This window comes from Salvelinus sp. IW2-2015, linkage group LG4p (genome assembly GCF_002910315.2).
Source record: "Salvelinus sp. IW2-2015 linkage group LG4p, ASM291031v2, whole genome shotgun sequence".
Classification (NCBI taxonomy): domain Eukaryota; kingdom Metazoa; phylum Chordata; class Actinopteri; order Salmoniformes; family Salmonidae; genus Salvelinus; species Salvelinus sp. IW2-2015.
In genome coordinates, this window is record NC_036841.1 from 8,134,669 (window position 1) to 8,148,525 (window position 13,857).

At 40.1% G+C, this 13,857-nt stretch overlaps 2 protein-coding genes and 1 long non-coding RNA gene across 6 annotated transcripts in view; 1 reads left to right on the top strand and 2 right to left on the bottom strand.

Moving 5' to 3' along the window:
* The first annotated feature begins 3,447 nt into the window (after positions 1-3,447).
* On the top strand, positions 3,448-10,748 carry LOC111960081 (uncharacterized). Its single transcript, XR_002876765.2, has 3 exons — positions 3,448-3,666; positions 4,038-4,538; positions 8,822-10,748. It is a non-coding gene; the product is annotated as an uncharacterized lncRNA (long non-coding RNA).
* Positions 3,970-8,964, bottom strand: linc.pou2af1 (lnc RNA pou2af1). 4 transcript variants are annotated; one of them, XM_070437793.1, is made up of 5 exons: positions 8,874-8,964; positions 6,882-6,982; positions 6,235-6,286; positions 5,406-5,635; positions 3,970-5,226 (listed from the first exon to the last, which is right to left on the bottom strand). In XM_070437793.1, the coding sequence occupies exons 1-5, from the start codon at positions 8,878-8,880 to the stop codon at positions 4,903-4,905; spliced, it is 714 nt and encodes a 237-aa protein (XP_070293894.1). In that variant the 5' UTR covers positions 8,881-8,964; the 3' UTR covers positions 3,970-4,902. The 4 variants fall into 4 exon arrangements, with proteins under 4 accessions (XP_070293894.1, XP_070293904.1, XP_070293899.1 ...); XM_070437803.1 differs by lacking the exon at positions 8,874-8,964 and adding an exon at positions 7,378-8,087; XM_070437798.1 differs by lacking the exon at positions 8,874-8,964 and adding an exon at positions 7,347-8,087.
* Positions 10,749-11,086: 338 nt separating the features above from the next.
* si:ch211-213d14.1 (POU class 2 homeobox associating-factor 2) overlaps positions 11,087-13,857 on the bottom strand; it is a 20,005-nt gene continuing 17,234 nt past the window's right edge. Inside the window, exons 4-5 of the mRNA XM_023981839.2 lie at positions 12,604-12,899; positions 11,087-12,054 (exon numbers count right to left, since the gene is read on the bottom strand). Coding sequence (XP_023837607.1) covers positions 11,656-12,054; positions 12,604-12,899 — 695 coding nt within the window. The 3' untranslated portion in view covers positions 11,087-11,655. The remainder of the gene's footprint in view (positions 12,055-12,603; positions 12,900-13,857) is intronic.

Sequence of the window (13,857 nt, forward strand, 5' to 3'; positions counted from 1 at the left end):
TGAGATGTTGTTCACTTCCTTTTCAAACCTTGAATGATGACCCAGGAGGAAAATGACTCATTCATCATCAACACATCCCACTTACTGATCACGTTGTTAAGACACAAGGGTTTGCACCTTATTTTCCCACATTCATCAATCAATTATTGCAACTGTTTGAAATGACAGGTACTGCAAGGGAAATTACTGTCACATGATCAGCTCCAGGGTAAACTGTTACAGTTAAAGGCCAGTACTAAAACAATCACTCTCAATCTCAACAGTATATACACTACCGTTTTAAAGTTTGGGGTCACTTWGAAATGTCAGTGTTTTTGAAAGAAAGTACATTATTTGTCCATTAAAATAACAAAACACCGGTCTCAACGTCAACAGTGAACAGGCGACTCCGGGATGCTGGCCATCTAGGCAGAGTTTCAAAGAAAAAGCCATATCTCAGACTGGCCAATAAAAAGAAAAGATTAAGATGGGCAAAATAACACAGACACTGGACAGAGGAACTCTGCCTAGAAGGCCAGCATCCCGGAGTCGCCTCTTCACTGTTGACGTTGAGACTGGTGTTTTGTGGGTACTATTTAATGAAATTGCCAGTTGAAGACTTGTGAGGCATCTGTTTCTCAAACTAGACACTCTAATGTACTTGTCCTCTTGCTCAGTTGTGCACCGGGGCCTCCCACTCCTCTTTCTATTCTGGTTAGAGCCAGTTTGCGCTGTTCTGTGAAGGGAGTAGTACACAGCGTTGTATGAGATTTTCAGTTTCTTGGCAATTTCTTGCATGGAATAGCCTTCCTTTCTCAGAACAAGAATAGACTGACGAGTTTCGGAAGAAAGTGCTTTGTTTCTAGACATTTTTTGCCTGTAATCGAACCCACAAATGCCGATGCTCCAGATACTCAACTAGTCTAAAGAAGGCCAGTTTTTTTGCTTCTTTAATCAGAACAGCAGTTTTCAGCTGTGCTAACATAATTGCAAAAGGGTTTTCTAATGATCAATTAGCCTTATAAAATGATAAACTTGGATTAGCTAACACAACGTGCCATTGGAACACAGGAGTGATGGTTGATGATAATGGGCCACTGTACGCCAATGTAGATATTCCATTAAAAATCAGCTGTTTCCAGCTACAATAGTAATTTACAATATTAACAATGTCTACACTGTATTTCCGATCAATTTGATGTTATTTTAATGGACAAAAAATGTGTTTTTCTTTCAAAAACAAGGAAATGTCTAAGTGACCCCAAACTTTTGAGCAGTGGTGTATGTTCCAATCATGATCCTATCAAAAAGAGAACCTCAATATATTTTGTGTACCATAATATACTGTTTTTATTAGTTTTACTATGTAGCTGACAGCTAACGCATTTTAAAAGGACGGTTCACCCAAATTACTAAATTGCATTATGGTTTCCTTACCCTGTAAGCAGTCTTCGGAAAAGGGGAGACAGCAATCCATGCTTTGGTTTTGTTTACCTGAATGCATTTGGTGACTGTCCAAAAACATTCAAGTCAATATTCCTCAAATTAGCATGTTTCAAATATCATGCTCAAATCTTCCCGATGTGTATGTGTAGCTCACTTAATTTAGTTTAGGATGATTTGTAACATACATTTTGAATGAAGAAGTGTTCTTTGGAAATGAGCACTGGCTATGATGACACAGGCTCTATAAAACAAACAGCACTCCCAGAGAGTAAATAATCTCTTACCTTCCCATAAATGCCAACTGTTTTAAATAATAGCCTAACAATACCGTATGTTTGGCACGGTTAATAGATAAATTATCTAAAAATAAAGGCTCAATAGCAGTGTTCCGTCATACGGTCTTTAGTGCTGGTGGCTCATGATTTTTGGCATGTGAAAGTGCAGGTTGATCTGGGCACTACGAAGAGTAAGACTCCTGTGGCGAATAACTATTGTAATCGACCGGACTTGACATATTTAGAGAACCTGATGGTGACCTGGGAGCCTGAAAAACAATCCAGAGGGATTAACAAGGTGTAACAGGGGACTTCCACAGAGGACTGTTAATCAGGCACTTGGCATGAGAGTAGCGGGACTTTGGAACACTGAACACTGAACACACCCAAGCATTTTTTTTTTTTTACTTTGACACATTCCTTTTCACCTAAGTGAGTGTTGACTCTCAGTGCATCTGGTACAGGATAAAACCCCATTTTAAAAAAACACAACAATTATATTTGAATTGGGAAATTGTATGGAACAAATTTTGTGGTACTTGGTAATTGTTTAATTTTTCTTTTCATTGTGTCTTTATGTTGCAAATCGAGACTGTCCAGACAAAAGAAGAAGAAAACATTATCCTCAAAATGAAAGATGTGTAAAAAGGGAGCTGTAAGAAGGAGGCAAGGAGGAAATATAATAAAAATAAATAAATGTAAATTAAAAAACTGATCATATAACATGGAGGGTGGTTCCTTATCCCAAAGAGACCAGTATCCCCAATATCGTTCTAATGCATGGAGTTCCTCCAGCCCATAGAGACCTAGCTAAATAGAAAAGACTGACACCAGACAGACTAATTTCTAAGTATGATTAAGGTAGGGATTTCAATACGTAAATGTGTCATTTTGCTGAACTATCCATTTTATGTTAGTGGGGCCACTTTCAGTTGCTTATGAATTATTTGTGAAGCATTCATAGACCGTATAAAGGGTTTATGGGCTTGAGACAGTTAGATGAGCTGAACGTGATGGGCGATGAGGTTGGGGTTCTATATTAGGGACAATGCCTGCTTTGTTTTTGAAAAGCTACACAGTGTTCTTGGGGAACTACCTTTTCATACAAATAACATTCTTTGCTTGTACCTAAAATCCTGCCTCCCCTCCCCTCCACTCCCACCAATACCAGAACTCAAAACAGTACCAAACCACCTTGTCACATTTGTCAGTTAAGGTATAAGACAGCTAATTTAGGCCATTGAGCACCACAGCTAACTTTTCCAATTGTCTGGTATAGAAACCCAGGAACCTATGAGCTGCCAGTAAGAGTTTTACCAGGGTTCATATGTATTTCCTTTCATATACGGTACTTTGAGTGTTTGATTGAGCCTGCCTGGAGTGTGAGATGGGTGAGTTTACACTTTTGGGACTATTCCATTGGTTCAGTTGTGCCAGGCAAGCTCAATCAAGCACAGCAAACGTAGCTTAAAAAATAAACAAATGCTATTTGAACCCAGGTCTGCAGAGGACAGCAGTGATGACATCAGGGCCCAACATTTACTGTAATTGGAGCTCATAGGCCCGATAGATTTCTTTAATTTCATATGAAGTTCACCATCAACTCAAGGTCAGGAGAAAGGACCATACTCGAAGACCCCTCTTTCAAATGTTTTACTCTCCTTGTTTCCAGTGTTTGCAATTGCATCTCTCCTCCTCCCCTTCTCCACCTTCAGTCTAGTATCTCATAGGTTATTCTGAGGATCTCCTGATGACACGACAAACACTATTAAGTCCATTCTAATGAATGAGAGCACACCCAGACATGCTTCAGCTCAGCTTGTGTAAAAAGAGAAAAAGGTGCTCAACTGAGGATTTAGAAATCCAAAAAGAAACATCTTACCCCAGGACCCTTCACAAGATTACTATCCCAGAAAACTGGTTGGTTCATGAGTTGGACGTCATAAGAGGTCAAGGACCACAGCAGGTACTGTATGTGCTGCGTTATGCCTGCAGCCTGCATACAAGACAAGGTTTTGATTTTGGATGCGGGCCTACGCTACAGTAACAATGGCTGCTGCTGCTGATCTAACAGAACATTTAGAATATAAGACAGGATAGTGATAGTAAACTTCTGGGGGGAAATGTACATGAATAAATTCTGACCTTAAGGTCATATTTCCGATTTGCGCACGCAATTGGCAGCCACAGGATGATGCTTTACATTACGCAAAACTCATGCGCATTTATTATACCCCCTTTGTGTGTAATAAAAACATGAAATCCTTACTCAAGTAGTTATTTCCTTTATTTATTAATCTTTTTGGTAATATGTAACGATATGTTCATTTTGGACAGGCAGGCCTACTTCTATCCCTGCTCAACCCTGCTTTATTTCGGCCTCGGAGAAGATAGTGATCCCGATGCAGAGGAGGGTGCGCTCGGAGGGTAGAGTGGAGACAGGCGTCTCTTGAGTTGGATGTGACCTGATGTGACGTGGACTTGCGTCTGCCTCCATGGAATGCCATTTTACACATCAAGAACGGTCAATATTAACCTTATTGTTGTGTTTTTCTTCASTTTTTATATGGTCTCTCAAATTATTTTTGTAACGACAAGCACTATACATATTAATTCTCTATCATTATCGCTTGTCTATTGTCATTTATCTTTCAATCTAGTTAATGTGGTGGCAGGTGTAGTGGTTTTTATTTGGGTCCAACAAGGGGCTGGTTTTAGCAGTAAATATGATTACTTGAAAAACTCAATTTAAGTTAATGTTTCTAACTAAGTTTCTGTGTGCATCTGAACAGGGAAACTAAATATTGAGTTGAAGGGGATGACGCTCATTTCCTTTGGGTAGGCTTTTCAATTATTTTACAAAATGACTGCATCCATAAAAAAATATATACTTTCTTGTAAAAAAGCAGGATGACATCATTAGATGTGTTTTTATATATCTAAATCACAGTCAATAACTAACTAGATAGCTCTAAGCCCATACATTTGCAACATTTATCCAAACTCATGGATTCTAATCATAACAATCATAACAAAAAGAGAAACTCAGAGGAAACTCTGACACCAAACACTCCGAAATGCAAAGCAGGCCTACATCTTAAAACAAGTGCCACAAGTGCAACCGTTTGGCATCGAGTTACAGACATTGTTTTCACTGTACATTCTACTGTATTTACACAGAAAACAAAGACCGAGAGGATCTTTAAAGGTAGCACATCTCTGAACTTGACAATTCCCGCCTGAAATAGCTGGCATCCACAGGTGAGGCGTGTACACAGTCTGTTGTGCCATAAATAGCGTATTCTGGAGTGGAGATGCTCTCCTGGGTACCCGACCAATGGGACAGGCAGTAGCAGTGCTGGAGGTTGCAGTGCTGGTAGTGGTAATGCTCTGGAACAAACCCATAACTAGAGTCCATTCTGTTCGGAGAGTTGTAACACGACGAAGAGTAAGACTCCTGTGGCGAATAACTATTGTAATCGACCGAACTTGACATATTTAGAGAACCTGATGGTGACCTGGGAGCCTGAAAAACAATCCAGAGGAGATGTGMATTAATATTGTTGTACAGTATAACCAAACCATGTTCTATTCCGAGCCAACTTTCTGGACGAACAAACAGCCTGAGCTTTGTCAAATATTTCAGCTGACGGCTGGTAATTGCAAAGACAGGTGATTGCGCAAGCGAATTTGAATAAAGCATACCATGCCATTGACGCAATAGTCCATATTCAGGGGGTGATTTTCCTGGGGCCAAAGTTTTGTTGAGGTAGCGGGATGCACAATACCACTGCTGTAGGTCTCGTTGGGCATCATCATGCTTATCAATTGTTGATTATCGAAGCTTTCCATCTGAACGTTGCTGTCTGGAAAGGCCCGCGGCTGAAAGCTGCCGTTGGAATTCATCTCTTGAGGGAAATAATCAAAATAATGGCCTATAGGAATAAACGAGAAGGATCAGTCAGAGGTTGCATACATAAACACATGCAGGGGCCATTTAAAAAAGTGAATACTCCAGAAGTGATGTCACGGCACCACCAGCCAACAGATAAAAAAACACATTTGAATGCAAGTTTATAAAAAGGTCCCAGTATATGTTTCGAACTATTTTTCCTGTGGTCGTTGATTCTCCATGTAAGTGTCAATCTAGATATTTACCTGACCGAATCTGATGTGCAATTCAGATTCTATTTTATAATAGGCTTATGTGGTGGATTTGACAGCTATTTATCTATTTGCATGTATGATGCACAATGCATTGCCTTCTGTCTTTTTGATCGAAGCTTGTTTCTTTGATTATGGTTTACTGCAACGCCCCCACTGGACATTTCAAAAGGATTTTACTGTACTTTACTGTAGGCTACATGTATTTTCGTTAGCAGGTTTGGATACAGTCAAGAGCATTACTTTTTTACTACAGAACATTGATTCTGGACTTTCCATGGTGATGCTTCACCATACAATCATTGTGCGATCAAGACAATGGAATGCTGTGTATAAATACTGACTAATATATGGACATATTTGAACGTACCTGGCAAAGAGGAGGAGACGCAAACATCCTGACTCGCCAAGCTCTGGGATTTCTATTAATTTAGGAAAAGAAAAAAGGAGGGATACAGAGAGAAAACACAAGTCCCCATTGATTTACAACAGTAAAGATTTTTGGGCTGGTTCTTTTTCATCCCGGGAAAATACCATGTATACYGTCAACTAACAAGTAGCCTACCACCCACTGTATAGCATAATAATGGCATTTGTCGATTTGTTTATTTTTCTTCTTCATTTCGGAGGGTTGATTGAGTGTGTGTGTTTGTGCCAATTGTTGCCAGTTGCCATAAGGACATCATAATGACATCTTTTCTGATTTATGAATCTGAATGTACTGTAAAATATCACATAAAACAGCTGGTACAGTTCCTACAGGAAAACAAGTCCCACTGTTACTGCTAAACGATTATCAACTGATAGGCTACTAGAGAACCTGGTGGTTAATCATTAATGAGGCATGGAACTTTGTGTTTGGGGTAAGGTTGGTAAGGAGGAAGTTACTGCAATGGGGATTTCACGGAGAGAGCAACACCTCCAACTATGCTGAGACTGTGTGTGTATGTTCTTGCGTGTGTGCCCCCCGATGCGTGCCAGTCAGAGCGAGACGAGAGAGAGTGAGGTGATAATTACCATTCTAACAGTTTTGATTGCTGTCTGGAGAGCTCTCTGCTGTTGCAGCAACTCTTTAACAGTTGTCTTCACCCGCACGCCCTGGTACACCTTTGGCTTATCTGTCATAAGAGAAAAACATTGTATCGATGTTTACTGTAAACAAAAAAAACTGAATGCTCCCAACCCTGCCTCTCTCGAGCACTTTCACTGCCTGCTACATACTTTCACGCAACAATTAAGTCGGCCTACTTAATCATTAAAAAACATTGGAAAATTATAAAAAWATATAAAAAACACACTGATACAAAAGACGGTTTGTATATCAGGGTATTTAATGTAATGTATTACACCTAGCCTTATTTGTGAATAATATGAACAAACGACTGTCCTTATGCATCCCTCAAATGTTGCCCAAGTTATTGTATCAGTTATTGTATCAAAGTTGCCCGTGCGAAAGCCAGAAATGTCCTATTATTGTCCTACCTAGGTCTATAGTCTCTTCCCTGTAGCATACCTCTGCGAGAACCTCGCACCGCGGAGACCGGGTTTCGAGTTTCACTGTCAATACAGTGGTCTTGCCTTCACACTCATTTCAAGCACAACGGAAACCTGTGCTAAAATGATACTGTGAGCGTAACTTCTCGATTTTATTTAGATAATATATTTATTTTAATTCTATACATAGGCCTAAAACACAGATTAGCGTTGCGTTCCATGAAAGGGTCTGATAGTAGCATATTCCGTGAAAGTAGGCAAGTAAAGTTACGCTACAGGTTAAACTGGCAAACAGCGGCCTCGTAAGAGTCAATAACAAAGACACCAAAGGACTCCACAAATCCCGCAAAAATGAGGTGAAAATTGAAGATTTCGCTTGAGAAATTCGTCCGATTATAAAAGTAAGTTACTTTTACGCACTGTACTTAGCCTACATATCGTTGGTCGGCTATCGGATAGCAATATGAGCTTTAGCCTACCCAAGGATAAATAAACGTTTTTTGATGATATAATTATTCCCGTTAGCCTATTGAAGCTCCAAGCCTGACAATTACGCAGTAAAACAATTCAGTTTTATGTAAAACTCATCCATCGAAGCAGGACTATTTTAAATTAAATTGCACACTAATTTAGTTTGTACTAGGCCGATAGGTTAGAGCCGTTGCCTATACCCACTCTTAACACATGTGTTAGTGCAGTAGCATAACTTTTGGATTTTTATGCTAAAATGAACGGTACTCATATATGTACGCCTTCAATTGTATGTCATGGCTTTACTTCTAAATATAAGGGGGTATAACGTTCTACTCCAATGACTAAAGTCATTACAGAAACGACGCCACACAATGGTAGAACTCATTAAGGCAGTCAGAGACTGCAAAATTGGCGGTAAAGGTGATTATATAATAGCAGCTGCCTCGGCAGAATCTAAAGAGGTGTGCTTGGCTGTCAACCCATCCTTTTAAATATTCAGATACTGAAATGTCAGATCATGATTTGTCTTAAATGTGGCAAATAGTAAAGCTGCCCAAAATACACATCCCACTGATTACTGCTTAAAATGAGCATTTGTAAGTTTACATATTGCAGTGTAATTACAATGACTACAATTACAGTTTAATCGACAAGAATAATGCAAATAAAATCGCGTTTGAGTTAAGTTATCCTCACGCCCTAACCTGGGCAAAGTGGCCCAAAGTAGTGATGTTTAAGAAATAACCAAAACACTATTTTAAAACGTTGTTCGATTCAATTGAAAAATATTGTAATCGAAAATAGCATACATCATGCAGGTAATAGGATAGTTTCCATTACTCTTTAGTTAAAACATGAATTACATTCTTTATCTCTAAGGTTTTCATCAGAACCTCGCATTTCCCATAGAAACTGAAACAGCATGTTGTGCAATGTCAATTATTTCCAATCGTTTTGTTCTAACATTTATATTTCTTTCTTTCTTTCAGGAAGAACGTAAAAGAGAACCATGATCAGAAGAAAAACGAATTATGAACTTACCAGACATGTTGTAAAATTTAAGAAAGAGTCCTGGAAGAAGAGCAGTTATGAGATTCCACAATGTCCTTTTCTAGCTCAGTTATATGGGCTATAATGAAATATTCATAAAAATCCCACAAATTCTCAACACACAAGTCTTAAAACTGTCTCAGAGCATACAATAATATCCTAATATAGCTAGGGATGTATTAGTTTGTGAAATTTTCTCTCCATGCCTACTTTTTAAAACCCCTAGAACTCAATGATTTGACAATGATTTGATTGCGCGTTACTTTCAATTTGAATATTCAAAGGCTACACAAAAATACATATTTTTCAGTATAAATCAATACATATGTACTTAAAATAACATTCCATTTAATAGAATACAGCACTATTTTATACCCAAACCGAAAAGAAATTGATATTTTAAACATTTTATCCATCTTTTGCCAATCTGGCCATCAGTCCCCCTTCATAATGAGGCCCTACAGGAAAGTAACGGTAAGATGCTCTATCTAAACATCACCAACCATTACACATCGCAGATCATATGTATTTCAGGATGGATAAGCACATCAACACGTTATGACCATAAATTTTTAGTCTTATTTTAAACAACAAAATATTAAATGTCTCGGCTGTGGGCGTGGCATATAGTAGCAGCCATTTCTGCCATCACTGACTCCATTGCTCCTTCAGCAAGTGCATGCTCCCCATCCCCGGAGCTCACATCACCCATGTGTTACCAATTATATTACAGTGGTTTTAGCATTATTTTGTTTAGTTACATTAATTATATTCATTATTCATATAACTATCTAGACTGAACGTTTCAGTCATTCACATGTGAAACCTGATTTGACATCCCAGGGCTAGGCTACTTTATAGATAGCCTATAAAATATATAGAGTGTATAGACTATCTATAAAGTAGCCTAGCATCATTCGAATCCAGAAAACGTTTTACAAATGAGTTTCAATGCAAAAACTCTGTTTACATATGTCTGATATAATTTGAATTCTATGAGGAGACTCCTTGATTGCTCTACTTGTGAATCCTGGGCCTACTTAGATGTGGGCAAAGTATTTTCAATTTATAGACTTATTGGAATAGGGTTACTGTCCATGCCTGTTTTAATGTATAAGAGTTTACAACTTAATACATATAATATGAACAAACAACATGTTATCAGAAGGCAATTTTCACTCAAATATTTTAAGAAAACATGAGCACATTGCCTTAGCGAAAACCGTTTCCTAGAAGTGTTCTTCCATTGCCATTGTTAGCCTACATTTGAATAACAATTTACAAACAATAAACACAAACATATACCTAGTTTTAATTAAAATAGCTTAGCTTTCCGTTTTGGGGTATCATATATCATTATCATCATTCATATATTGAGAAAATACACACACTATATGCCCAATACAATCTATTGCCTTTCCTGATTTATACTGGTAAGGGCCTATGCAATGATCCTACCATGTAGGTTTAAAGCCCATCATCTCCAATGGGTAGTTGAATTGGCGTCTTGACCAACTTCTCACCTTCCATAAAGTAGGACCTAGGCCCATTATCGTAACTGCCAAGAATATTATGCTAGTGTTCTGATATAATATCTAACGTTACAATGTTTTAATTTTTATTTTCTGGGGTTGCAATTTCCTCCCCATACATTACGCTGGTACCGTAAGAGAAGAGGTAACATGAAACAACTGCGCCATCTAGAGTAGGATATACGTAAAGGGCTCCCCGTCTTAATTGAATGTAGTGGCAAAATCGTATTTTTTTTCATGTGTAATTTTAGCCAAAAATATGTTTAATTTTCATGCATTTATTGCAGTCTCTTTTATTATATTGGATTTATAATACACATTCTACTTCCCAATACATTATCTATGTTGTTTATTTCTTGAAATGAAAAGCAAAACACAGGAACTGGGAGTATGGTAAATCACTTGCATCTATTGACCAATTCCGTTCCCTGCATTGTCTCTGAATGTAAAATATTCAGGTATAGATTCCCACTCACTTCTTGAAGGATCCTGTAGATGGTCATCTCTGATTGTCTTTCGTTATATTCAAGACTTTTCTTTGAATTGTCACTGCTGCCTATTACTAGTAATGAATGCATTGCAACAAGCTCCTAAAATATAAAAAACAGAAACAAAAAACATACACATTCATTACCAAAGCTTCACAGAGTAAAGGCTCACATGAAGCAGATACAGTTGGATAAACTCTGATTTGGTTATTAAAGCTGACAACAAGATGCGATAAAGTAAAGAAGAAGGTTAAAGTAAAACGACCTTTAGCAAAAAATAAATGCTCATTGCAATTGTCGCAATGGCAGTATATCAATTAAAATGATGTTTTCCTAATATAATGACTATATAAAAGCACATCTATTTCAAACATTTGAACACAGGCACAGTTATTCTAGGTCTAACCACTGAATCCTAACTGGTCCTTTACATTGTCACGTGCCCATGCAAAGGGTTCCCACTGGGCACAGAGGTCAATTCAATGTCTATTTTACGTTGGTTCGACATAATTTCATTTAAATGACGTGTAAACAACATTGATTCAACCATTGTGTGCCCAGTGAGTTAGTTCTTACATACCATAATGTCACCAGGGGACTTAGGAGGGTCAAATAAGAAAACGTTCCACTTTGTACTTCTATAAAAATATTAGCAAAGTCTACAAAGTCAAATATTTGGACGACAAGGAGCTGAGTCACTTGCATCTGCATTGTTTTGGTTTTCTGTGAAGGACAGGATGTTTCCAAATGGATTTAATAAGACCTCCGAATCTCATATGGCGACCAAGAGCTTCCACCATCTTCTTTCACCCACGAGTGCGTGTCACTATGTGTGGCGAGGGTACTGTCAGAGTCCTCATTAGCTAGAGGGGCCATCTTGGAGGCTAGGTCGTTGGAGACAGTCATATAGGAAGGGCATGTGAAAGTGGAGGCAGCAGGGTAAGAGGTGTGGTAGTGTACTTCTTCCAGAGGGTGAAGGGCATAGGGCTGTGCCGAGGCCATGGAGGAGCTACGGGTGGAGCAGCGGTACTGTGACGGGCTCCCGGGAGGGTCGGGGCTGGGCAGGGAGACTGGAACAGAGGTCAGGCTGTCTGCACACAAGCCCTCTCCCTGGGTCACTGGGTCTGCCACTGACTGCTCCCACGAATCTCTCTGTAGGAGCAACAGCCAGAGAAAAGAATAGAGATGATGGAGAAATTACTCTTGTTTGTTGGTTTTGCCGATTGCAGAATGCCCTAAGATGTATGTGTAACAGATGGTTTGGAACCATGCTCATGTGATGATTAACCTTGCTGGAGACCTGAAGACATGTTGGCTCACTGAGCTAATGTCTAGACTTTATCTCAGTGGGCTAACAAAGCCTTGTAGCGCACAGATCTAGGTTTGAACCCAAATCAGTAACATCGGGACACACTTCTCACCTGTGGAATTAGATTCATTTTTTCCATCATGCTTGTGTGAAATGTGTGCTCATTTGGATGTACCCTACCCGTTCCAGCCCCCATCCCTATTTACATGCTTTGCGCCATCTCACATCACATAAAAAACAATAACACATAGGGTGTGTTTCCTGGATTTAGCCTTGAACAATTCTTAGTCCAGGATTAGACTTTAAACCATGTTTGAGAAACTGGCCCATAATGTAAAGCCATATCTCAACAGTCCCATTCCATCACTAGTACTGACCACAGAGTGACTTACCAGGAGAAAGTGGGGGGACTCTCCAGAGAAAGGTGGTAGCAGAGTGGACAGGGCTGAGCTGGGGAAGATGGAGCTCCCTCCGGTGGTGAAGGCTGCACTACGGTAGTCTCCGAACGTTTCCGGGTAGTAGCTGTCTATGACGGACTGGTAGCCAGACATGGCCGATGGGTCACAACCTAGAGGCTTGCCACCCAGGGATGAGGAGTAGACCTCGCCCGAGAACTGCTTGGGAGAGAAGTCCGAGTCGGAGATGAAAGGTCGCCTCATGCCGTAGTAGCTAGGGATCAYGTGAGACCCTGTTGTAAAGAGAACCAGGGAGAAAACATTAGTAACAAGTGGTCCTGTGTGGCTCGGTTGGTAGAGCATGGTGCTTGCAACGTCAGGATTGTGGGGTACGATTCCGGCTGGGGCCACCCAAAATGTATGCACATGTAACCGATGTGAAATGGCTAACTAGTTAGCGGTGGTGCGCATTAATAGAGTTTCAATCGGTGACGTCACTCGCTTTGAGACCTTGAAGTAGTGGTTCCCCTTGCTCTGCAAGGGCTGTGGCTTTTGTGGAGCGATGGGTAACGATGCTTCGTGGGTGACTGTTGTTGATGTGTGCAGAGGGTCCCTGGTTCGCGCCCGTGTCGGAGCGAGGGGACGGACTAAAGTTAAACTGTTACATTGATGCTGTTGACCCGGATCACTGGTTGCTGTGGAAAAGGTCGAAAGGGGGGTGAGTGTAACCGATGTGAAATGGCTAGCTAGTTAGCGGTGGTGCGCGCTAATAGAGTTTCAATCGGTGACGTCACTCGCTTTGAGACCTTGAAGTAGTGGTTCCCCTTGCTCTGCAAGGGCYGCGGCTTTTGTGGAGCGATGGGTAACGATGCTTCGTGGGTGACTGTTGTTGATGTGTGCAGAGGGTCCCTGGTTCGCGCCAGGGTCGGGGCGAGGGGACTGTTACACACACACTACTGTAAGTCACTTTGGATAAAAGTGTCTGCTAAATGGCAACACTTTACTTGTAGGGAAAGGGATACTTAGTCAATTGCACAACTGAATGGATTCAATGGAAATGTATTTTCCACATTTAACCCAACCCCTCTGAATCAGAGAGGTGCTGGGGGCTGCCTTAATCGATGTCATCGGCCCCAGGGGTAGAGTTTAACTCCTTTGCTCAAGGACAGAAGGCAGATTTTTTTCACCTTGCCGGCTCAGGGACTCAAACAAGCAAGCTTTCGGTTACTGACCGAATGCTCTAACTGCTAA

Excerpts from the sequence above, each read along its gene's own strand:
- linc.pou2af1 (XM_070437793.1), bottom strand. Across the intron at positions 6,287-6,881 it reads CAATCAAAACTGTTAGAATG|AAATCCCAGAGCTTGGCGAG; the intron begins GTAATTATCACC and ends CTAAATTAATAG. Across the intron at positions 5,636-6,234 it reads CGTCTCCTCCTCTTTGCCAG|GCCATTATTTTGATTATTTC; the intron begins GTACGTTCAAAT and ends TTATTCCTATAG.